Source organism: Aplysia californica, unplaced genomic scaffold (genome assembly GCF_000002075.1).
Source record: "Aplysia californica isolate F4 #8 unplaced genomic scaffold, AplCal3.0 scaffold01115, whole genome shotgun sequence".
In the NCBI taxonomy this organism is placed as follows: domain Eukaryota; kingdom Metazoa; phylum Mollusca; class Gastropoda; order Aplysiida; family Aplysiidae; genus Aplysia; species Aplysia californica.
In genome coordinates, this window is record NW_004798385.1 from 105,621 (window position 1) to 130,914 (window position 25,294).

At 39.6% G+C, this 25,294-nt stretch overlaps 2 protein-coding genes across 4 annotated transcripts; one reads left to right on the top strand and one right to left on the bottom strand.

The window, feature by feature from the left end:
- Positions 1-1,415: 1,415 nt before the first annotated feature.
- Positions 1,416-10,789, bottom strand: LOC101853987 (cyclin-dependent kinase 1). 2 transcript variants are annotated; one of them, XM_005111755.2, is made up of 8 exons: positions 10,681-10,789; positions 8,125-8,196; positions 7,746-7,902; positions 6,871-6,994; positions 5,764-5,934; positions 4,849-5,012; positions 3,739-3,883; positions 1,416-1,667 (listed from the first exon to the last, which is right to left on the bottom strand). In XM_005111755.2, exons 1-8 carry the CDS (start codon positions 10,772-10,774, stop codon positions 1,545-1,547), a joined length of 1,050 nt encoding a protein of 349 aa, XP_005111812.2. In that variant the 5' UTR covers positions 10,775-10,789; the 3' UTR covers positions 1,416-1,544. The 2 variants fall into 2 exon arrangements, with proteins under 2 accessions (XP_005111812.2, XP_005111813.1); XM_005111756.3 differs by lacking the exon at positions 10,681-10,789 and adding an exon at positions 10,559-10,659.
- Positions 10,790-12,487: 1,698 nt separating this feature from the next.
- LOC101854375 (polymerase delta-interacting protein 3) lies at positions 12,488-23,734 on the top strand. 2 transcript variants are annotated; one of them, XM_005111757.3, is made up of 9 exons: positions 12,488-12,593; positions 15,308-15,635; positions 16,252-16,293; positions 17,328-17,459; positions 18,198-18,815; positions 19,505-19,594; positions 20,526-20,655; positions 21,491-21,587; positions 22,277-23,734. In XM_005111757.3, the coding sequence occupies exons 1-9, from the start codon at positions 12,535-12,537 to the stop codon at positions 22,404-22,406; spliced, it is 1,626 nt and encodes a 541-aa protein (XP_005111814.1). In that variant the 5' UTR covers positions 12,488-12,534; the 3' UTR covers positions 22,407-23,734. The 2 variants fall into 2 exon arrangements, with proteins under 2 accessions (XP_005111814.1, XP_005111815.1); XM_005111758.3 differs by having other exon boundaries at positions 15,308-15,629.
- Positions 23,735-25,294: the final 1,560 nt, after the last annotated feature.

The window sequence follows — 25,294 nt, forward strand, 5'->3', positions numbered from 1 at the left end:
AATTTAACTTTCATAAACTTCTAGCTCAGGTATCACGATCTTGCTCAGCTTTAAAGAGATAATTTTTCACTTCACACATTTCCTACAGAAAAAAAGAGACCCGTTGCTTAATTTGATGGCTTTTTGGCAAAATACATTGTGTGTTGTCTTAAGTTCTTTGTACATTTAGCATTTTTTGTGTATTGATAATTCAATAAGTTGGCTGTCTTAGTTCTTTATACAGTGTATTGAATTTTAACAAATAGCCACTGGTATCCGGCTTGAGCTCAGCATTGTCTCAGTTATCCGGCCCACTTGGATAAAAAAAAGTTTGGTAACCCCTGGACAAAACAAACTTGACACACAAATGCAAGTGCAAATGATAATGCAGCCAAACAAAGCACTACGAGGACTGGTTAATTTGAAGGTACAAAAGCATGACGGCACGATAACAACCATGTAGAGTGAAGAAACAGCAAGATAGAAACATAAGGGAGGGGGAAAAGAAAGGAGAAAGAATCTACAAAAGAATTCCCTCCAAACACCTGCGCAAAAAACTGGAAGAGATTCACTACACAGTATGCACATAATCTTATCATCACAGCTGTTTTATAGCAAACACATAATCGAGACGACAACAGGAGACAGAAGTAGAAGTCTGAGAGAAAATAGAGAGGAAAGGTCTTGACAAAACATTCCGTGAGAATGAAATAAAATAATGAAACGTGAAATGAAAAGAGATTTTGATTTTCAAGACATTAAACAAAACGGACGTAATTTACAGGCGTGGGAAAACAAAAATCCCACGACAGTCAACGATCACAACTCATGACACAAAAACCAAAGGCAGGAGGGCAGAAACGAAGTTGTGAACACAACAATCGATGTGCATGAACATTTACGGGCACAACCAAACGAAAAACAAATAACACAGCACACAGAGGCAGTGGGAAATAGACAGGGGCTGAGTTGAACCGAAGATGAAAACCAGCCAGCTCAACAACAGCCAAGTTTTGTCAGCGTAGTCCGGACAGCGAGGTGACAACACAACGAAAGGGAGACAAAGGTAGAAAAGAAATAGAGAGAAGAGATATGAATGAGCATCACACTGAACTTGTCAAGTCTGATAACCTGGGGTGGGGGATGAGGAGGGAGTGAAAAAAAACAACAAAACAAAACCAAAACAACAACAAAAAAGCAAACAAGACAACAACTTTCTTGAGCACTTCAAGACATGACCAAAACAAAGTTCATGTCATTCATAAACATACGGCACTTGCAACACAAATAGGTCATACAAGTGCCAAAGATTAGAGGTGTTACCACCAGAGAGTAATACAAAGAAAAGAAGGAGGAGAGATATAAGAACGATAGATGTTTGATAGCAAAGAAGGAGCAAAACAACAGAGCACCAGTCAAGCACCCATCAATGCACGCTTTCTCTCTCTCTTTGCCTGCACAGGTGTACTCTCAAAGACAAATACTTATCCACCCGTATATCACGTGTACACATTACTTCCATACAAAAGACAATTTATCTCCCTTTACCAGGCCCGCACCTTTATTCACAAAATTTCTTTCGGGACCGTTCCCGGTGGCAGGTTGCTTATGTCCAGGTCATCGAAGTACTTGTGCTTCAGAATTTTCTTGGCTGATATTCTCACAGCAGGATCATAGATCAGCATTTCCTGGGGAAATAAAAAAAAAAAAGTTTGATTAATTCACCCGCATGTAAAATTATACAAAACTCAATCCTGGCATATATACAATGGCACATGCCCCACTGCTCATTTAGCTCAGTAATAGCTTTGCAACTTAAGTGTCCCAGTGTTATATAAGAAATGGGAAAAAGTTATATAGATCTCATTATTAAGCGCAGCCTTTTACATTTACAAGATGACGGTGCTCCATGCATATTACTTTCCTTCATCCCCACCCGGCGACATAGATACATGTCAAAATCATACCTGCCAACATTGCCTGGGCCAAAATCTGTAGTTGGACGCAAATTTTTGTCCAAAAATCTGTAGATGACCTAAAAAATCTGTAGTAGGCTATATTACCTCTTGTCGCATACTTAATTTGGGACCCTTATTCATATTTTATTTTGACCCACATCAAATATGCATGATTGTGTTTGCGACTTCAAACAAATGTAGAAAATGACAAAGAAAAAAAAAAGACAAAGATGAAAACTACCAGAGGCATTTACCCTATTAGTAGTTGGTGCAGTTCCTGTCCTATTCATACCTGCACGAACACACACACAAATGAAACCAAAAAACCACAACCCCCCCCCAAAAAAAACCACACAAAAAACAACAACAACAAAAAACCAGAAGCAAAGAAGCAAAGATGAAGAAAAGGTGGGCCTTGGATGACTTAGGACTAGCCTTGGCCTTTTGTCTTTGCAGAGTTTACAAGGAAAGAGTATGACGGATCCCGAGTCCACACAAGGCCTGCACCAACACGCGTTTTGCAGAGAGTTTTCTAGATCTATAGGTTATCAAAAATTTAGAATACTAAAATTTGCTTCCAAGTTCAGTTTTTGTCCCCTGGCCTGGTGTTGCCTTCAACCCCCCCCTCCCCCGAGCGTATCTTTAAAAAAACAAACAATCCTCCCCCCATTCCAGAGTCCTATACTATGCAGCGGTCAGACTTTGAATGAACTTTGATGACCCCTACAAGTGCTGGTGCTCACAATGTGATGGAACGCGCAAGTTCATTGACCGGTCACAATGGCGAACCCGACAAGACGCTTGTATAACTATAACTTTCTTTTTTCTTTTTTTTTTTTCCACAAGTGACAGCACAGGACAAATATTGATTTATCTTCAAGGCGACACAGCGTTTGCCATGCACAGCCTGCATGTTGTTACAATTAATGTTGCGTTATCAAACTACTATCAGCAAATTTCTGGGTGGTAACGAAAGTGAAAGTATATGTCTTGATTATCCCGATCAAACGTCGGTATCACATCCGCTTGCCACCATAGCCGCCTGTCTGCATGAAGAAACATACTCTCGAGGGAGCCGAATGAATCACAATCGCGACCGGCAAAAATGAACTTTCGGGCGTTATCGGATTTGGTTTTCAAATATTTGATAACTTTCTCAAATTCCCGGGGCCTGGCAGTCACCCTGCTGAATCCCGAAGTCGGTGGCTTCATCTCAAAATCGGTGGATCGGTAGTTTGACCCAAAAGTTGGTGATCTACCGATTTTTTCTGTAGGGTTGGCAGGTATGCAAAATAACTTCCCACTCAACATAGATACATGTCAAAATAACCCTCCACAAGATACACGATAAAATAACTTCCAACTCAATATAGATACATGACCAAATAACTTCCAACTCAACATAGATACACGAGAAAATTACTTTCCACTCACCAACATAAATACATAATAAAATAACTTCGCCTTGTTGACCACCTACAGATACATGATAAAAAGAAATCTACCCACAAGGAAATTAAACTCACATCTTCTGAATGCTTCAGCCTACAGCCTTACCATTACATCATAGACTCCACCAATCACTTCTAAAGAACTGTTGCAATAGAACTAAGAGCATTCCGACTCATCAGTAATTTTTTTTTTTACAAAGAAAAACAAGCAAAAAAACCTGGGAATTTGTTTTGTTTCAGATTATCGCTACGTACAGTATTTTCAAATTAACTAACGGAGTTCAGTCTCAGCAATCTCCACTGCATAAGACCACAGTCATCCAACCGTTTCACAGTGAGGATAAACTCACCTTAAGCAGTTCAAGACCGTCCTCATCCAACTGTTTGACACTGTTGGCAAGCTGGTTGGGATCTGTCCACTTGGGGAAGGTGTTCTTGTAGTCCTGTAGCTGAGTCACGCCCTTCCACGTCTCCTCAGTCGGGGTCTGCAGGGTTCTGGAAAGGACATACCAACCGGGAATTTATAGTCAAATTCGTTTAGTTTCAGCAGGTGTTTTATCGCACTTGCAACACAGTAGGTCACATAAATGCAGAAGATTAGAGGTGTTACAAGAGAGTAACAAACACAAACAACAAGGAGGAGAGGTAAGGACGATAGATATTTGATAGAAAAGAAGAAGCAAACCCCACTAGAGCACCCAACATCCTTCCACTAACAGAATTCTCAACAAAAAACAACAAACCCACAGTAAATCATCATATAATGAAATGCACAGAAAGCATATTAACTGGAGCCAAAATCTCACAGATGATCAATTAATTTATTAATACAGTAGGGCCTAGCTTTAAGAGGATCACTGTAATATTCCTGTTATAACAGAATCGATAAAAGAATGAAATCATCACATTACATAGATTACCCACTGCAAATACCAATTAATGCTCCTTTCTTTTCTAACAATATCCCCCCCCCCCCCAATCTCTATCTCAGGGATGCCACTCAACTTTGTTTTAAATAGCTGAAAATCCAAGCGCCACAGTCTCGCTAACATATCAACATATCAATTTGAAACCCAAAGGGAGTACATAGAGAGAAATGACAAACAAACATAAGCAATGGGTGTACATAGAGAGAAATGACAAAGTAACAAAAACAAGTTGTGCGTGGGTTGTTTTTTTTCCAACTATAGATTCTGTCTTGATCTCAATAACGGAATAGCGGATCAGGATCAAAATACTGGGGAAAAGCGGAAAAGTGGCATCCCTGCTATCGTTCTTTTTCTTGAATTTTAGTCCCACGGAGGTTGGCGAGACATCCATTTAGGTGCACGAGCAATAACAATAATAATTGCATACACAATGCACAACCATGCTCTACAGCACGCTCGTTTCTATGCTAGTTAACAAGCAATACTGACCTTTTTTAAAAATTTAAAACTTTAGCGTTACTTTCTTGTTACCTGAAAATGCGGAAGAGTTGATCAATTTCTGAATCCCCGTGGAAGAGAGGTCTTTTGTTGACCATTTCAGCGAAAATACACCCGATGCTCCAGATGTCGGTGGCGATGGAGTACCGTTGTGAGCCCAGCAAGATCTCTGGTGCCCTGTACCACAGAGTCACAACCTGAGGCACAGACATTCATATAATTTGTTATCAACCACGAGGCGTCAGTTTTGAATCAAACAGAAGCGAATCAACACAATTTAAACAGCCATTTAGAACAGGGAAAAGTAGTCTTTCTAGTAGAGGTTTTACGGCGCTCGCAACTGCATAAGGTCATATGAGTGCCAGAAGATTAGAGGTGTTTCAAGAGAGTAATAAACATAAAAAAGAAGAAGGGGGAGATAAAGACGATAGATGTTTGATGGGAAAGAAGAAGCAAACCACACCAGAGCATCCGCCAACCACCCACTGAAAAGTAGTCTAATGACAGAAACAAAAGAAATAGTAAAGAAGTAGGGCTTTCAAGTGTTACGCTCCAACCACTCACCCTGAGATGGGATATATACAGACAACATACAACACATCAAATTTCCTTCACATACATGTATGAAACAGGAAGACAAAAGATCAAATGGGAAGCTCAAACGATTTTGAACGGTTTACTATTATCAAACACCCCCACCCAACAAAAACAACACCAAGCCCCAATCAATTTCAAAACCAACCCAATATTCTACATTTCAAATTTCTAGTCCCATCAATTTACTTTTTTTTAAAAGCCAAATTATTAAGATGAGAACGTATGTATGCCCGACTTGAGTCCTAAGAAGTGATATGCTACATGTTAAAGAAAAGCATCAAATAGAAAGCCAAAGTACCCTAATCAGAGCTACTTTCTTTTTACTCAAAATGTATGCTGTATCTTTCAAACCTCGTGTGTGTAAACTCTGACAGGGACCCCAAAGGCTCTGGCCAGTCCAAAGTCTGCCAGTTTGATCACTCCTTTGTCGTCGATGAGCAAGTTCTGTGGCTTCAAGTCGCGGTGAAGGACACGCCTCATGTGGCAAAACAAAATGCCCGCTGTGATCTGATAAAGGTAGCTCTGCAACAAAAGTGTTTATTTTTATAAAGACTTAGAAGAAAACACACGATGATGCACAAACATGGTAAGTGAACAATTTTTTAAAAATTGCAAACATATTTTGAACAAACAACGCCGCTAGACAAGATAACAGAATTAACGCTGCTCACTTTCCCCACAATTTTTAGCCTTGCACTTAGTGCGACTCATCAGCCCTAGGCAGCTTTACAGCTCCTGGTCAAATAATGTAACTTCATGCTAATTTTACATGCCAAACCACTAACCATTCAGACTGAAAGCTCATTGTTTTTTAAGGTTTATTTAATTCGCGTGGTGGGTGCCCAGTCTAATGTATTTTTAATTCTATGCATTTTAATTTTTCTTTAAATACCCCCCCCCCCCCGATCTTTTCAAAGCCTGCATCAAACTGACGATCAATCAATGTTTGTGTCTTTTCATGTATGACACATCTGAGTTCTGTAAGATTTAAGATGTCTAGCAATAGAGCCAATAAAACATGAAGGGAATTAGGTTGATATGGGGGGGGGTTGGTGAGTGTGTGTGTGTACTTCATTAGGTTATGAAATATATGTCAAGTCTATCATCCATGCACTGAAGAATGATATGAACAAATATTATAAAACAAAAGTAATAAGAGGAACTAAATCGAGATACATCTCTCATTTGTTTAACAGTCACAGACATTTAAAACTGACAGCTATAATAGCTTTTAAAAAGTAATAGGCCTTTTCAAGTGGTAGGAGAACCCCCCCCCCAAAAAAAAAACCCACAAACAATCCCAACATACCTTAGTGCCAAAGATTAGAGGTGTATTTAAGAGTAACATACAACAAGAAGATAAGGGTAACAGAAGTTTGGTACCTAAAAGAAAGAAGAAGGAAGAAGGAAACCACAACAGAGCACCTGCCGAGCACCTGCCAAGCACCCAAAAGCTACCTTCACAAGCTGTGAGTCCAAGAGTCTGTCCTTGGGCAGACTGTCCATGTATTTCTTGAGGTCCATGGAGAGAAACTCAAACACCAGGTACAGCTTACCCTCCTGCATCAACACATCCTCCAGCCTAAGCACAAGAAAAAACAAACCCTTGAGATCATAAGTAAGGCAATTGTATTGTTAACATTTGAAATTCAAAAATTGCAAAAATTTACATACAAACAGGTAGGCTACTCAATTTGATTATGCGTAAATTTTTCGGCAAATCTATCTCTTATTTTTATCCATATTTCTGTATTCAAGATACAATTGTAAAATTGTCACATAAGCCATAAAAAATCATTTCAACTTCAGTCAGGAATAAATTGTTTCCTTGATTTGCCCTTTCCCCCCCGATTATGTTGGAAGTAAAATCAAGGAAATAAAAATAAAAGCATTTCTAACTTTAAAGAAAACAAATGAGCAGTGTAAGTTTTTTAAATAAAAAACCATTCAATGTCCCCATCTTAAAAAAAAAATGATATTAAAAAAAATATTCTTTTTTGTTACTCACAACGTGACAACTGATTTGATTTAATTTTTTTTGCATGGTATTGTATACTTATCGGTTTCATGAAAATATTAAGAATCGTTTTAGATGTCTTTACTGAAACCAAAATAGCTCTAAATCTAAAACAATACCATGGGAGTAAAAAAATCAACATAAACTGAGCTCAAGTCAACCAATAAAAGAATAAAGCTCTCGAAACACTGTTTATGAATATATACATCCAGAAAAGTAAAACATTTCTTACTAAATCAAACTTGGAGCACTTTGCACATCATTCACTACAATTGTCCATTTGATATATTTTTTTTAAAACGTGGCAGCAACTCACATCACAATGTTTGGGTGCTCCAGCTCTTTCAACAGTGAAATCTCTCTGATGGCCGTAGAAGGGACTCCTTCCTCTTCATTTTCCAAACGAATTTTCTTCAAAGCCACCAAACGATTTGATTTTTTGTGACGGCCCTTGTACACCACACCATAGGTACCTAGACATCAAGATAAACGATTTTTTTCTATTGTGAAATCGAAAGAAATAAAACATAAAACATTTCTACAATTTGTTCATACAAGGTGCTTGTGTGTGTCAAGTGTGTGTGTTCAATTGAAATTCAAAATGAGAATGAAACATGTTTGTAATTCCAACTCTGAATTTGCTCAAAATTCCACAGTAAACCCTTTCAGACTCTGTCTAAAAAGTTTCAACTTACCTTCACCAATCTTTTCGATTTTTGAGTACTCATCCATAATTGGGCCTCCAACTGCTTGGTCTTGAAAGTAATCTGAAATATAAAGATTAGAAAGCAAAAAAATCACACTTGCCATGGTGAGCAATGACAACCAGAATAAGTATATATATATCTGTAGATCTATATGTCTAGATCTAATAAAAAGAAGAAAGCCAAGGTTTGTCTGAGTTAAGGCTAATAAAAACATGAGTCATCTCAAAGAGAAATGACAAGTCAGTGATTTTATCATTATTTTTTTTTAGTGGGTGGGATGGGAGGATGAATTTAGATTTGAACCTCAAAATCATTTGAATTTTGGCTCAAAATCTATCTAGAAATCTAGGCCTACGGTTTCAATGGATGGGCCTGCCCCACTGGGGTAAAAGAAAATCTCGGGGGGGGGGGGGGGGGGGGGGGGGCGCCCCCGTTTTATCCCATAATTTGATATTTTACAGTTAGATTTGAAATTTTTTTGAAAATAATTGATTTGCGACAGTTATAGTGGCATTATGTGTGATTAGCAGCAAACAGTAGATCTACTGCAGTTTGACCCCCGAAGCAGTGCATCTTTTATTCCCTTTCGAACCCCAGGTCATTCATTACAATAGCGTCTGGAAAGGTTATTCGAATGGGCGTAACTACTCGCAATGTCTTAAATCAGCTTATATAAATGAGTGGGGGTTATTCATATGTTTGTAACACTTTATAAATGGGAGTGTATACAGACCCGGTAACCGGGAACAAAATCACAAAGTATACAGACCCGGTAGGGGAACTCTTTTGTGATTTCGGAAAGTTTCAGCGCCCTCTTGGCTCAGAGACCTAGGTTCTTCTAGATCTATGGCCTAGGTCTAGATCTAGACAGACAGACAAATCATTGATCTAATTTCGAGGCTAGCCTAGATCTAGATCTAAATGAAGATTGCGGATCTTTTCGATGAACGATCGTTTTTCCTCCGTTTCGGAGTTGGAGGAATCACAATTTGAAGAAAAGAACAATGCATAATTTCAATCGAGCAGTGACCCTCTCTATTTCTCTGCCTCTCTCTCTCGCTCCTCTGTGCATCGCTCGCCTTCTTTTTCTTTGTTTGTCTGTCTTTCTCTCTCCCCATCTATTTCCCACTCTGTCAACTGGGGCATGTCATATTTTGTAAGCACCTCTCTCTCTCTCACACAAACACACTACCGGGTCTGGGCGCTGAAACTTCCTGAAATCACAAAAGAGTTCCCTTACCGGGTCTGTATACTTCGTGACTTTGTTCCCGGTTACCGAGTCTGTATACACTTCGTTTATAAAAATAGAAAGCATGAAAGATAGAGCGTCATTTTATAGATTAAAACACTCCCACGGTATTCATGGGGAAAACACACGTTTCCAGGCGCACACACTCTGTACACCAACAGTACACACTGAGTGACCCTCGGCGGCCTGCCCGGAACGTCCCACTGTGGTGTAAACATATATCTTAAGAATAGAAGGACATGTAGTGTGAACACACCTTAATAATAATTATTGTGACGTAGGCCTAAGGGACGTATAATCACGTGACTGTGATTTCATGCAAGCGGCGGGAAATCTGAAGGTCACTCTCTCACTGAAGCCGAAGCGAGTAACATCAACTAACGAAGAACTAGATTCTAGCAGACGACTGGCAGGTGGGGCCCCACCAACATCAACTAATCTAGATCTACTACTCCAAGACTCAAATAAGTTGTAACATATAACACCCACGTAATCGGTTGCTGATAGATTCGCATCTCAGCACAGACACAGGACAAGAGTTAATTCCATTCAAATCACACACCACACACACACCCAAAAACAAAATCACAGGATAGAGGCAAAGGAGTGTGAGATAGGTCAAACAATAGGCTTACTGCAAATTTACAGCAGAAATTCTTCATTCACTCAGTGAGTCAATGCTCACTTTTCGTAAAGTTAAAGCAGACACTTCTACTTCATCCTTCACTTCAAGTTCAAAGACAAAGTAGAATCTAGATCTTTAGAGACTCTAGATCTAGACGTCTAGCCTAAAAGTAAGACTGACGACAGTGATTTTAGTGATGTCCTCTTTCTTTCTTTGTCAGCCTTGTCACGCATTGTGTCTCCCTATTCCCAATCGCAGTCTCAGCATGGCCATCTGTCGCCGTTTGCCCACTTTTTTTTCTTAATCAGTTCATAGCCTACAGATTTCGAAAACTAAAAAGCTAAGATTCTAGACCTAGAATCTAGATCTTCCCCAAGCAATTCTCTCTTGACTAAAGTAGAACATCAACCAGTACCAGTAGGGCTACCGTCAGTCGTCAGGCTGTGCCGTATCTATTCTATTCTCACTGGAAAATCAACATTCAACATGGCACTCGTGTAAGTGGTTAGCAGACTTATATATTCAAAGAAAATTACGAAAAATAGAACCTTGTGAACTGCAAGACCTGTTCGCTTTCAATGAGACGTGTGAGCTGTAACAAAATTTGTCTTCAAACCTAGATTCTAGTCTTTTTAGACAGAATCACCGTAGAAATTGTGTTTTCACTTACCGTGTTCAGAGAATCGTTCTGAATTCAAGTGAGAGAGAGCGGCTTGTTCGAACTGGCCAATCGGAGGTTCTTCCTCGTTGTTAGTAGTAAACATTCTCAAGGTGGCGTTCGCGTCGAAAAAAAATTAACTCTTTAGGCCTAGATCTATTACATGCCGATCCTCAAAAATTAAAAATGGGCCGAGATCGAGTGTCAAACGTAACATGAAACTGAAATTTAAAAAAACAAACAAACTAGATCTAGATCTAGAATCTATATCACTTCAAAGAATTCCAACAATTGTCTGATTTGTTGTGTTTTCAGTCGCCTGATATGTTTGAACAATGTAGAGGTGAAAAAGTTTGTTAAGATTAAGATCGTGTGTGTGTGTGGGGGGGGGGGGGGGGGGGGGGGGGGTAAATTAGAGAAAAACACGAAATTTAGACTACTTCATGTATATTATATTATATATATACTATAAAAATATTGTCATTTGGCTGATAAACATAGTCAAAGTTTTTGTCGGTGACTTATCAGAAGGACGAATGGCAGTAGCGGTTTCTCATCATCTTCATCATTGTAAAAATTAAAGGCAGATGAAGATTATATTATAATATGGTCTTGAGTAATTTTACTTGAGTACAGTCCCCCAACAGTTTAAGAGCACTGTCTATCACGTTCTGTCCTCGGTATCCATGACGCACCTTACGTATAGGCCTATAATATCCATCTCGAATATTTAATGCGTCGCCGTCCTTCAAGTAGGCCTACTTAAGGCTTGCCTATCTTTTTCTTTCCAAATGGATTCCATCTCAAGGCTTGGTATAATGATTTTTAAAAGTTTTTTCAAGTGTGCCCGACCACTTTCATTTTTTTCTGATTTCTATTCTATCTGTTTTCTGTTGCTTTGTTTGCTAAAAATTAACCTTCGTTTCTCTCATAGTTGTTCATTTGTTACTGTGTCAGTGCCTTGGATTTTTCTGTTGATCATCGATATCTGCAGCTGTTTAGAAATTTACTTTGTATGTGTCTATATCATGTTTCTGATCTGCTGATACATTTTTGTATGCTGTTTTTAAAAATATTCATCATGGTTCTTAACTATAATTATCAGGTTCTTCAAAGAAAGAGAGGTTTCCGATTGTTTCTTAGTTGTGTGAAAGCACTTCTTGCCTTTCCTATTCCTGTCTTGACATTTGCGTCTGTTCCTCCAAGATCTGAAATTAAAGAAACAATTTAAAAAATCATGCCAGTTCCCTTTACTGCTGGTGTAACTCGATCATTTCATTTCAATCCTACAAGGAACAGTACAAGGAAAGAGAAAGAGAAGAAGGCAGAGAAGGAGATGGAAAGACAACATTACAGAGTGGACAGGAAAGACGATGGATGACAATCTGAGGAAAGCAGAGGACAGCGAGAAATGGCGAGAGCTGGTTGTCAAATGCAGTGGTGCCCCCACGGTTGCCCCGATAGAAGTTGATCCTTAATGTCTTGGTTCCATCTGGACGTACTTTAAGGTCTATCGTCTGCAAGATATTTATATGATCTTTTGTTGTTGTGTTTTCTTTTCCGTCATCTACATGTATTTGCGCGTTGTGTAATATGAAGTTCATATGCTAGCCTAGCCCATTGCGCGTGATTTGTACCGCGGTCATTCAGGTGACTATCTATGGATATAAGGGGTTAACAGTGGCTTTTAATATCGAGAAGAAATAATTATATGAGTATCATAGATGCTATTGGAGCTATACTGAAAAATCTCAATACATTTTTTGTACTTATTGAAGTGACAAAAAGAATTATTTATCAAATTGCATTGACAGACTAGGACCGCAGTCCATTCAGTACTGCATTATAATAGCAATTTTCTTCAACATGGCGGATATATCTCTTGACGATTTCATAAAGACTAAAAATGTGAAAGTGCGATTAAAGTAAGTTGTCAATTTGATTTCCTCCCCCCAGTGAACACATGCTGAGTTATTTAGATGTTATTATTACAAGTTGATTTCAATTGACTTGTCATAGAATCTGGACTTTTATTGTTTTCTTTGTCACTGCGTCGCGTCTTTCCATTTCAGCGAAGTTTCGGTTTCTCCCTTACAGTACAGTCAGTGCCTTACTGAAGTGACAAAAAGAATTATTTCTCTAATTGCATTGACAGACTAGGACCGCTGTTCATTCAGTACTGCAATATAATAGCAAGTTTGGTAAATTTTTACTTTCGCTTCCGCACACAGATGCACTGCTTCAGGGTCAAAAACTGCAGTACTGTTTGCTGCAGATCACAAATAAAGTATTATAAAGTTATAAAGCCACTAAAACTGTCGCAAATCAATTATTTTCAAGAAAATTTCAAATCTAACGGTAACATATCCCAATATGGGTTAAAACAGGGGGGCAAACTGGTACATTTTTACTTTCACTCCCGCCCACAGAGATGCACTGCCTTGCTTGGGGTTGGGGATCCAACTGATCACTGTCACTGTGCTGAGCTGAACCACTAAAACATGAGCCGCGACAAGTGACGAGCAGATAGCTAGAGCCATTGGCCTATATTGTTTGATGTCATTGAGGGATTCCCACTTTGTCAGTCATGTCATGGTGGCAACACGACCGCACGATGGCAGTCTGCCGACTCGGATTATTTTCAATTTTCTTCGAAGTGGCTAGCTGTACTTACCTAGGTTTGGCCCTATCGACTCAAACCTGTTAAGTACACAGGTCTCATTAGATCTAGATCTAGTAATTATTCAGGTTCAAATACATGCAAGTCAGTAAGGCACCTTTTGGTTTTGTCTGAAATACATTACAAATACTTACTTTAGGCATTGCAAACTAAAAATTTCATCTACAATTCAGCCGTCAATATTAAGTACGGCTAGCCTAACAGTCTAGCCGTCCTTAAGTACGGCTAGCCTGGCTGCTACCCGTATTTAAGTGCGGCTAGACTGACAGTCTAGCGGTACTTAATCTTAGGCCCTATTAACATTAGAAAACAGGAGGTTTAAAATACATGCACTAGGGCACCTGGTTTTGTCTCAAATACAAATACTTTAGAGGTACTGCAAACTAAAATTTTATATATTTACAATTCAGTAGGCCTATTTTCTTTTTATTGTCAGTCTAGCCGTCATCTAGAATAAGTACGGCTAGCCAAGCTGTCTAGCCGTACTTAAGTACGGCTAGACTGCCAGTCTAGCCGTCATTAAGTACGGCTTGCCTCTTCCATTTGCTTTGCTTTGCAACTTGCAGAACTGTTTGATTCGGTTGTCTGTGATTGTGCAGCGGCCTTCTTCCCGCCCAGATTGATTCTGATGCTGTACACTACATAAACTGAGAAGAAGAAGACTAAAAGTAGGCCTACGTACGAAAGCAAGTTACAGTTTAAACAAAGTTCAACGATGCAGTGTAAATGATCGGCCATTTTGATCCGGATCGTTTCTTTTTTAAGGGAAACTGCCAGTGCAAGCCGCACGCTACGCAAAATCATCACGATCAGATGACGCAACGGGCATCCCCCTTGTGAGGTGAAACAAGACGGCTGTAGTGTTACTATAGGTCTAGATATATCGGCCAATAGCGTTTAGTTGTCGTTTTCTAGCTGTCCGCTCGTCACTAAAACTTTTAAACTGTCACAAATTAAATTTTTTTGAAGAAAATTTCAAACCTGACTGCAAAACATCAAATTAGGGTCAAAATAGTAATAGGGGGGAATGTTCCCCCCTGCAAACCCCCCCCCCCCTTCATTGTGCTTTGGACTTGCCTGTACACCAGTATCAACGGGATACATGTTCGGGCTTTTTTTTCTGTCCATCATTCCTCGGGGGGTTTTACTCACATTTTTACAGCGGAAAATTAAAAACAAATAAAAGATTGATTGTAGATGTAGTCAAGGGATATCTTTGGTGTAGTTTAGGGGGCCGAGTGATCCCAGCGTTGACCACTAACTCTAGGGAAAGACATGGAAGATAAAGCTCAGTCGGAAGTGACGTCATGCTGGACTCGATTCAGAGTCTGAATATAGATAATTTTTGTTTTTAATCAAACTTAAGTCTGCATAGTCACTTCAACTCTGCTTATTGCATATAAATTAGCCTAATCACACTGTGTGTAATTTGTAATTAAATAAGTCTGTTATAGTCATAGATTACACTAACTTCACTACTACTACAATACTAAACTACACTTTTAGTTTTAGTAGAGGTTTTACAGGGCTCGCAACTGTATATATGAGCAAAAAACTTGACTTCACTGCACTCACTATACACAGTCCACAGATATATATTGGAAGGTAATTGTTGATGTTGGGAATTGGGGCCGTTGTGACTCATCTTGGTTTTTGGCCTTTTTAAATGTCAGTGAATTGTTTTAGCCTCATTGGTTGAAATTGAGCTTGATTGAAACGTAATACAGTCTAATGTTGTCTGCTCTAACAGCACCTGTACAAGACAACTACCTGTACTAATGATCATTTGTTATTTCCCCCTTTTGGTTTTTAGAAAAAAGTATAAAGACACTAAGATGTCCACTTGTTTAAGACAGCTACTTTTCTTTTTGACAATGGATGGCTGTCTTTAGACAATTTCGGAATTTCAACTGTATTTGTCCACTTTGGTTTTGACTGTCCCTCCTTGTTTTCTCCCAGTAATCCTCAAGCTGGACAGAGACGGAAACCCCAACAGAGAACCAGTGCTGGCGTCGGCCAGAATGTTCCTCCTCAGAAACTACAAATAAGGAAGACATTTGATGCGAGGTCAAAGTTGGGCCCGAAGGCCGTGGTTGATGCCAGAGACAAAATAGTTGTCATAAAGAAAGGTGGTGGTGGAGATGCACGGAACAAAATTGTCCAGAAACAAGTTCAGAAGGGCACGTTTGACGCTCGGTCCTTGCTGCAGAGACAGGCTCAGAAGGCAGTGCGGAAGAAGGGGCCGGGCGGCCCGGGCAGTGGTCCTCCTCCCCCTGCCTTTGTGAGTGTTACTTTTATACTTCTTTCTGTGTGTGTATGTGAGGGAATATTCTCAAAGGCTTCTGATTGTTTGCATGAGATGATTGAGTGTCTCAGAAAAGTCCAGTCATAAAGTACACTATATGACACAATAAAAGCTATATATATATATGTATAATGATCCACAATACAGAGTGATCAACAATCCTGTTCAGTAGAGTAGACAAAAAGTTTGATGCAGGAGAACAATTCAGTGGGGGTTGTTTGCTTTGCAAGCAATGTTAGTGGGTTTGTTTGTTTTGGTGTTTGGTGAATACATGGAATTTTAATAATTTAAGTGAGCGAAAAAGAAACAGAGGCTTCTTCTTTTAATGAGTCAGAGTGTTTTTTGAGTCCGAAATCAGTGACTTAGTTTCATTGTAAGTGTGTATGCACTCCCATAGGTGTGTCCCATTTAGATTATATTTTAATGTGCAAAAGACACTGATTTAAAAAATAAATCGGAGAAAAAATGAACACTGCCATGAATATTTTCAGTCCAGTCATGTAATAGATTGGAATGGTCTTGGATGATGTTATATGAAAACCAAATTGTATTGTGGTTTGACTTGTTCATCTGAGTGTATGCTCTGTTCATCTTTCAGAAACCCACCCCCGTGACAGCCCCAGGACCACTCACAAGGACGGTAAGATATCTCAGCAATCTTTTGGAATTTGACATGCAGTTGCTGTTGTTGTTTTAGCCGAAAAGAATTTTGTGTCTTTTGAGAGCATGATTAAAATACTATATAACAAAGTAATCTGGAAGCGACGTTGGTGAATATTGTGTAATTCTAAGCCCTGGCAAGTCCGGAATCTCAATGGTCTCCCAGTACTAGTCATTTTCACGCATTTAAAAAAAATTCTCAGGAATGTAAAAATTGAAATACCGGCTTTTTTTTGGCTTATGTAATGATACATTTCTCCCTCATTATAATATTTGACACTTTACAACATTAAAATCTGTTTTAAAAAATTTTACCCAAATTTTCTAATGTCCCATTATTTTCAATTCTGGAAAATTTATCTCCTCACTGAATGTAACAGAAAGTAACAGAAAAATAAATTATTGTAACCAAAAATATAAGGACTAGTTTTAGATATATATCTATATTTTTCCTAATTATTCTAATACTGCTTTGCTATGTCCTCAAACGTTCCTCGATCTGGTATTTTTTTATGATAGAGAAGTTAAAAGATAAAATCAGGTGTTTAGGCCTCTACAGTGTCACCAATGTGAAAGGTGTTTTTTTATCTAAACTACTCCCGTATTTGAGAAATCTTCATTTCTGGTTAGGAAAATGATTAAACTTAAGTTTGGTACAAGAACTATATTATATTGCATTATCAGATGGCCTTCTTGGAAAAAATGTGAAAATCTGATCCTGTCTGTGTTTGGGGATCAGAGGTTAGTGAGTTAAATAAAGTCAGAAGAGTATGGAAAATGATAGCTATATAATCAAATTAGATTAGTGTGGATGAGAAGCAATGACTGATCTTTATGCTTATTGTTGCTGTACTTTCATATTGTTATAGTATCAATAGTAATCCTTTTATGTGATAAAGATATGTTGAATGGATGTGTAATAAAGTGTTTTGTATCAATTTAATCAAAGCGCTGTGGTGTGTGTCGAAGCGTTGGTTGATAAAATGCTGTATTTGTATCCCGTACATTGCCCAGTTGTCCAACCCAAATGCCAAGAGCCGTGGCCAGGTACGAGCGACCCCCGGGGGTCTACAGGTGACCCGGCCCGTCCCCAGCACAGAAGTCTCCTTCACTGGCTCGTCCCTGCAGGTCACAAAACGTAACAAGGTGCGGGACTAGTGCAGTTGTTACTTAAGAGACAGGATTTTGGTTGTTTGATTTGTTGTTGTTGTCTTTTGTCTTTGACTCTTTTTCCTGTCTTTGCCCTTTGCCCTCTGACATGGTTTCCAAGTGAAAGGAGCATTTTCCAGAGGTTTGCTGCAGACTCATTAGTTAAATATATTGCTGTGAAATATAAAAAAATTTTGAACCCAAAAAATACTGTAGATGTGGTTTCACATATGCGCAACTTTCTTGTAGCTGTAGAAAACACTGTCATTTACTTAGGTATACATCTCTGTGTTGCTTAGCTTTTTCCTTTCTTGACAACTCTTTTTCAGGAAAGATTTGTTTTTCGTACTTACGTTTTGTATTATATTTGTTCGCTTCCCCTATGTGACTCTTACACTATAACTGTATGCAGTATTGAAAAAGGCTTAACTTGTTTTTTCCAGATAGGCTATTGTTGTTGTTTTGAGACTTTATTGTCCCACATCAATCTTTTGCACAAGGGTCATAAGGGAAAAATTAAATGGTTTTACAATTTTTAAACGTGTTTGTAGTGATGTGTACAAATTCACTCTCACTGCTGTAAGAAATTTGTATGAAAGCCGACTTCAATATTTGAGTGTGTCAAGTTTGTTTGGTAATAAGTTGGAAAGTCTTGGTACTTTGCAAGTTTTCTGAATTTTGAAACTGGAAGAATGATGGAAATGTTTATCCCTTGTTGTGTCATTTTGTCGACAGCCTGTTCCAGGCATGACGCCACAAATAGCCGATGCTGTCCCCATCATCCAAATCCGCAACGACCGCTACAGGAACCCGGCCGCCCCTCCCCAGCCCACGCTTTCCCGCGGTGGTCACCCGCACCCTCCAGCCCCCCAGTACCCACAGCCCACGGCGTACCGGGAGCCCGGCTACGGGGAGTACCAAGAGGAAGCGGCGTACTTTGAGCCTCCGCCCTTCCCCCAATCGCGCGGCTACAAAGACTGGGATAACCCGCAGTACAATCCTTCCTCCATCTCTGTCCCCGAGATCCCCAAGGTGCACATGTCCAGTTTGAAGACGGTGGAGGCGGCAGGCATGCGGCCGGTGTCCTACTCGGGAGGTTTCTCCCAACACCCCCCGCGTGCGCCCCCTGGTGCTGCCTCCGTCTCTCAGCCCAGCAGACAACTCGCCACAAAAACTGTGACCCCGTCGATCAAGATCTCCCCCGCTGGCCTCAAGAGGAAGCCGGTGGCAGCTCCCGATGTGTCGGGGCCGCTGAGGTTAGGCCGAGGTGGTGGGCCAGGTATCGACCTTGACCCCTCCCCAAACAAGAAGTCAAAGGCGGCTGTTGCGGAGGACTTGGAGATTATTGACTTGGTAAGACGTTGGAAATCTTTGGTGAAAAAACATTAACAATCAGCAATACGGTATAGAATTTCTGCTTTGTTTTTTCCCTTTTTATTACTCTCTTTGTATGCTTACTGTTTTGTTAACATTTCTATGTCCAGGTCCCATATTTTAAAGTTTTTTTTGTATCGTTTCAGTTGTGCATGGATATTTCAGAAATCATGACAGACATGTGTAATACATTGGTTGTAAAATGCGCCTGCAACGAGTTATTACCAACGATTTTTTATGATGTCACAGAGCACCTAGGGTTGGTTGCTTGCATTTTGATATGTGCAGACTGAGGCCTGTGAAAATATGAAACGTGTGTAATGTCATGTTGTGTCAAGTAGCATCGTTTGTAGATGAGTGATTATTGTGGTGTATCCTTGAAACAGTTCTCATTTTCTTATTCCCCACTCTATACAATTTTCTTCCTGTAATAGTATGGTGCTTTATGACGAAATGTTACATGTACTCTTTTTTTGGTCCTCAGTCTTTGTGAAAGTCTGAACTTTTTACAACAAAATATCCTTTATTCTTTCCTCATGCTGATGCTATGTATAATAATTATAATACCTGTATGACCAAGTGTTGGTTTTTTAAAAATTCTTGGTCTTTGTAATGGTCTAGTATATTACCAGTAAAAACACTACAGCAAATTGTGTTTGTTTTCCCAGGAGAGTGACGGCGCGGTGATCAGCCCCCTACAGGGTTACCGTGTGATGGTGACAAACTTGTTCAATGGAGTCACACAAGACGACATCATTGTGAGTTCTGTGATTTAAGAAAAACTTAGTGGGAGTCAGTGCATTGAGAGAAGTTTGGATAACCTTCCTGGTCTAAGATGGGCATAGATGGCCCTTTGTGCATTTGGTTGTACCTGTGCGTTGTTTATTTGGTTGGTTGTATGTCAGTTTTATTTGTTAAGTACTGTGTGTAATGGAAAGTTACGCTGACCTGGTTGTGCAGAGATACGGCCAATGGTTTATGAACAAAATTCTCTTGCAGCTACTGGGTACCTGGTTTCTGCAGATATTTTATAAAGCAGCAGTTCTTCATATAAGAGAAAGAGACTTAACCCTATCCATACGCCCTGGGGTCATTTTGTACCCCTGGTTTTATTCTTCACATTTTAAAATACTTCTAGTATGAAGATCTCTTTGACACTTTCAGTATATGTCATAAAATCATTTTGACAGACAGCTATGCAAAGCGTACGGATCGGATTAACGAGTAAATTTCCTCTTTGAAAGTGGTGGCACAGAATTCCCCACGTGGTATGGATACGATAGTAAAACACGACATACGGATAGGGTTAATGAAATGTTAACATAGGTTTCACCTGCCAAAATCAGAGTGGATTTCCTTTGCCTTATGTTGCGTTATATATTGGTGCTTGTGTTGTTTGTTTCTTTAGAACCGAGACCAAAGCACATCATGAAGCCTCTATCATCTATGAACTGACTATATGCCTATTTCTGTGAAGACAAAGAGTTGTTTATGAAAAAATATTGTTTTCTGCTTTCCATGTGGTCCTGCAGCACTTTCCGCTAAGCTAAGGCTTATTACTGGCTGAGTGAAGTGTTGTAACTATGAAAAATATAGGGATTTTGTCAGGTACACATGTATATTGTTCGTTCCGTAATTAGTTTCTGTTGTGTGGTTAATTAGTTTCTGTTGTGTGGCGAATGTTTTCAGGAACTGTTTGGTGCTGTGGGTCCCCTGAAGAAGGCCAAACTGCTCAAGCCCGGCTCAGCAGAAGTTGTGTACATCAGCAAGCCGGATGCCGTCAGTGCCGTGCAGAAGTACCACAGTCGAGAGTTGGACGGTGAGTGCGGGTGGTTGGTGGGTGCTCGGAAATGTTTTGCTCCTTCTTCTCTCCTAACAAACATCTGTCGTCCTTATCTCTCCTTCCTTTCTTTGTATGTTTCTCTCTAAAAACACTTATAATCTTCGGGACTTATATGACCTCTATTTGTGTTTTCAAGTGCCATAAAACTTTTACTAAAATTAAAACTAAGATAATGAGTGACTTAGAACATTTGTGTGTCAGTATGCTGATTTACTTTAAATATCCAGGTGATTATTTTTCATGTAAAACTGAAGACAGTGAGAGATGTCTTAGGTAGACCTGCCAAATACTCTGATAAAATATGGACCCCTCTAATTTTTTCCCCCCTAGAAGAACCCTGATAGGATATGCATAAAATCTTTTTTTTTTCTTGAATTATGTTTCCACTGGTCGAATGCAACTTTTCGTAAATGATGTGAAGATACACAGGGGTTTTTTTTTTTGCTGTATGTACATGAGTTGTGATTTGCGTTACATTTTTATTTGGCATGATCAGTTTGTAATGTAATCTGAATATACTGGGGTTCCGGAGGCACTGATGTTTTTCCACAACTCAGATTTTTAGGAAAGGATTTGGAGCAAAACTGTTATTTTTGGTCATGGAAGATATTTCAAATATTTGACTGTCAGTGCATGGGGAGGATTTAGATTATACATATATAGGTGGATACATTTCATGTAAAAGTTATGGCACGCAGAGACGGTGAGTGTCTTAAAACTTTGACTTTCTTCTGTTTACTCCCAATACGTAAAAAGAGCAATAAATCTGTAACTTAAAATTATAATTCTGTGACTTGCATCTTTCTTCCAGGTCAGCCGATGTATGTGAAGATGACGACACCGGTCGCGGCCGTGGTGAAGAAAGCAGCTGGAGACGTGGACCCAGACATCACAGGGGAAGCGCTCAGGTAGGTCTAATAGTGTACAGATAACTTCACTGTTGAATGTGGCAGAAAAACTCTTCACAGTAAACTACTTCATAAGATCAAAGTCACTGCAGAACTTTTTGGTACAGGGTCATTTCAGTCAGAAAGTTTTAGGTGATGATGTAAATCTCATTTGGGCAGTGTGTGTGATGACACGCTTTCTTTCATCTTATGTCATTAACAACATTTGTGGATGGTAGTGCTGGTTTTCATCACCTCATCTTCAGCGGCCTCTTTTTTTGGCATTAAAAATTATTTTTTTAAATAAAAAAAAATAATTTTAAGTGCTGTTGAAATTGACGAAGTGACCTTTTTAGACAAGTGGACGTCTTGCACAGTGTCACTATAATGTTTTTTAAAAAATGCAAGAGGGGAAATGGGAAGTGGTTGTTCGTACTGGTGATTGTCTTGTCTTATACAGGTGGCTGTTAGAGCAGATTTGTTGTGATTTTTAAGATTGATCTGCTGAGAGTTGAGGGTGTCAACTGATACCGATACTGAAAATTTGATTATACTTCTTTTTTTAACCTCAATTCTCTCTGTCTGTCCATCTTGCTTTATCAGTGTTCTAAATGACTGTTAACTTTTCTGTTGATGTCCACCTCTTTTTCAAAACTGATCTGCTGACTGTTGAGGAATGTTTGACGACCTGTTCGCTCTCTCACCTCCAGGTTATACAAGAAAAGTGGCATTGGTTCCCTGCCCGAAGCACCAATCGAGATCCCCACAATCCATCGAGCGCTGTTCAAGGCAGGACCTCCGGGACCAAACAAATCTGTCAAGTTCACTGTGAAAATTTAAGCTCCCCGTCATTTCCTTTTGTAAACCACCACCGGGTATCTGTTTGTTCTCAAGACACGTTTTGTTCCTAGGTCCCCTGGTGACCAGGCCCGGTCAGACGTTTGACCACGCCCAGTGTTTTATAGCATTTAACTGACAGTTGTATAGTCTGAGATGTCAGTTCTACTAATTCTGTCTTGACAAACTTTCCCAAATCTGTCTTGATAAGACTTTTCCCTTTGGGTTGAGAGAGAGTGAATGTAGGGTAAATCTGTCTGAACAAACTTTGCCATTGTGTTGAGGGTGAATGTAGGGTAAGTCTGTTTTGACAGACTTTGCCATTGTATTGAGAATGAATGTTGAGTAAATCTATCTTCACAAGACTTTACCTTTGTGTTGAAAATGAATGTAGAGTGGAAAAAAAACCCCTGTCTTGACAGACTTTCCCATTGTGTTGAGAGTGAATCTGTTTTGACAAGACTTTCCCATTGTGTTAAGAGTGAATCTGTTTTGACAAGACTTTCCCATTGTGTTAAGAGTGAATCTGTTTTGACAAGACTTTCCCATTGTGTTAAGAGTGAATCTGTTTTGACAAGACTTTCCCATTGTGTTGAGAGTGAATCTGTTTTGACAAGACTTTCCCATTGTGTTGAGAGTGAATCTGTTTTGACAAGACTTTCCCATTGTGTTGAGAGTGAATCTGTTTTGACAAGACTTTCCCATTGTGTTGAGAGTGAATCTGTTTTGACAAGACTTTCCCATTGCTTTGAAAGTGAATCCGTTCTGTCTTGACAGACTTTCCCATTGTGTTGAGAGTGAATCTGTTTTGACAAGACTTTCCCATTGTGTTGAGAGTGAATCTGTTTTGACAAGACTTTCCCATTGCTTTGAAAGTGAATCTGTTCTGTCTTGACAGACTTTCCCATTGTGTTGAGAGTGAATGTAGAGTGACCTCTGTTAGTGGACCAAAAAAAGTATTTCTCAATTTGTGTGGAAAGATTTTAGAAGGCGCTTTTTCGTTATTTATATCGTGGGATGACTTGATTACTTTATAGAAAATGATTTTCTGTCTGGGTGTATGTTTACGATCACTACAAGTACAAGTGAAAGAATATAATCACTGCTCGACAGAAAGATGTGTTCAGTTCAGTTCTTGATTTTACTATGCCTATATTAAGTTATATTTACTGCCACATGATGAATGAATGCATCTCATTGTCAGTGTAGAAACACATGCCATCTTCCCCATGGTCTATTCTTCATTTGACGACTTAATTTTAATGTTAAATTGAACGCATTTTCTGCTTGCTGCTGCTCTTTGAAATGCAATAAATGCCGAGATGATTTGATGCCATTTGTTTGATGTCCTGTTTCTTGTCACAGTTGTTGAGTAAGGTTGAAAAGTTATCTGATTTCTATATATGGTACCCGCACGCACTCACAAAACATATGCATTGCTGTGTTGTGGATTGTTCCTTCTTTCCTATCAAACATCTATCATCCTTATCTCTCCTCCTCCTTTTTTGTGTTTGTTACTCTTATAAAACCTCTAATCTTTGGCACTTATATAACCTTTTTGTGTTGCAAGTGCCGTATAACTCTTACTAAAACAAAACAAAACTTTGAAGGACATTTTAACAATAGGACGAATGGATGAGCTATTGCTGCAGACCATACGGTTTATGGCTCTATACTCATGGCATTGCGCCTTATTTGACTAAATCAATTTTTAAAAGTTTTAATTTATTCGTTATACTTGTCTTGTCCATATTCTTCATGTATCAAAACAGGACAATGTATCAACATCCGAAATACTGGCAGTAGTTTTCAAAGTGGTAAAGGGGGGCTTTCATGGCCTAGAGGTTAAGGTGTTCGCCTCTCATTCAAGGGTCCCAGGTTCGAATCTAGGTAGCGGCCGAAAAATTTCCTTCTCTAAAATTGTCTCCTTTCACCTCCTTTCCTGCTCTCTAGCAATGTTCTGTCGTCTGCTTTCGTCTCCTCTATCTTCCCCCACCCCCTCACCTCCTTTGCCCTCTCCTCTGGGCTCTTGACTCCTGCAGTCTTTCTACCGCTACTCCTTGGCTCCTTCTTACTGCTGTCTTTCTGATCTTCTGGTAGGAGGAAAGATCTACACTTAGCCTTCTCAGACAAGGGCGAAAAATCCCAGAGGGCCCGTGTGCATGTTAAAGTTAAAGTAAAGATCCCTTGGTGGTCTAAAATCGATAAGAGTAGGCTTCGGCTGCCACCCGGGCAAAATTCAAAATTTCCCACCTACTGAAAAAGTTTTATGTACCCTGCGCACTCAAATGACTTTATGCAGTTGCGAGCGCCGGAAAACACAACCCCAAAAAAAGCGATAAAGCAATGTTAAATGGCAGATCTTATGCTCAGTGTCGATGGCAGAGCGACATATCTACTTTTCCAGATAACTATGTTTAGAAAAACATTCATAAATTCAGATAGGCCACGAGTCAAAAGTTAAAATTTTTTTTGGTGAAAATCATAAAATGTGCAGTGACATCGCTTTGTCTGTGGACAGCTGTATACAGTAGAGCATGGCTACAGCGGGACTACTAGTTCAAGAAGAAAAATTCCGCTGTAGGCAAGTTCCCGCTATAGGAACGCAAAGGGGAATTGCCGAAAAATCACACACGACACGCTCTCCTCGTCTTTAACTTGTCTTTTTTGGCCTAGCCAAGGCCTTGGGCTATGGCACATCACTTTAAGAGTGGCTTACACGAAAAGCATTTCTCTACACCATCTCTGTCTGCCACCTGCCTCCCCTCACCCATCACTGGACTGGCCAGTTACAACGCCACACCACTGACTGCCTGTTTGGAGCCTGCCTACAGGCCCCCCACCCCCAAGCCCCTTCCCCCAGCTGGAGCTCGCTTGATCTCTCTTGCAGT

Bases quoted from the DNA above. Each gene is read 5' to 3' on its own strand.
- LOC101853987 (XM_005111755.2), bottom strand. From the start codon at position 10,774: ATGTTTACTACTAACAACGAGGAAGAACCTCCGATTGGCCAGTTCGAA. The intron at 5,935-6,870 runs GTAGCTTTTGGG...CTTTTGTTGCAG, and splicing joins TGGACTCACAGCTTGTGAAG to AGCTACCTTTATCAGATCAC. The intron at 5,013-5,763 runs GTTTGAAAGATA...TCTGTGCCTCAG, and splicing joins TCAGAGTTTACACACACGAG to GTTGTGACTCTGTGGTACAG.
- LOC101854375 (XM_005111757.3), top strand. From the start codon at position 12,535: ATGGCGGATATATCTCTTGACGATTTCATAAAGACTAAAAATGTGAAA. The intron at 19,595-20,525 runs GTGAGTTCTGTG...GAATGTTTTCAG, and splicing joins TCACACAAGACGACATCATT to GAACTGTTTGGTGCTGTGGG. The intron at 20,656-21,490 runs GTGAGTGCGGGT...TCTTTCTTCCAG, and splicing joins CCACAGTCGAGAGTTGGACG to GTCAGCCGATGTATGTGAAG.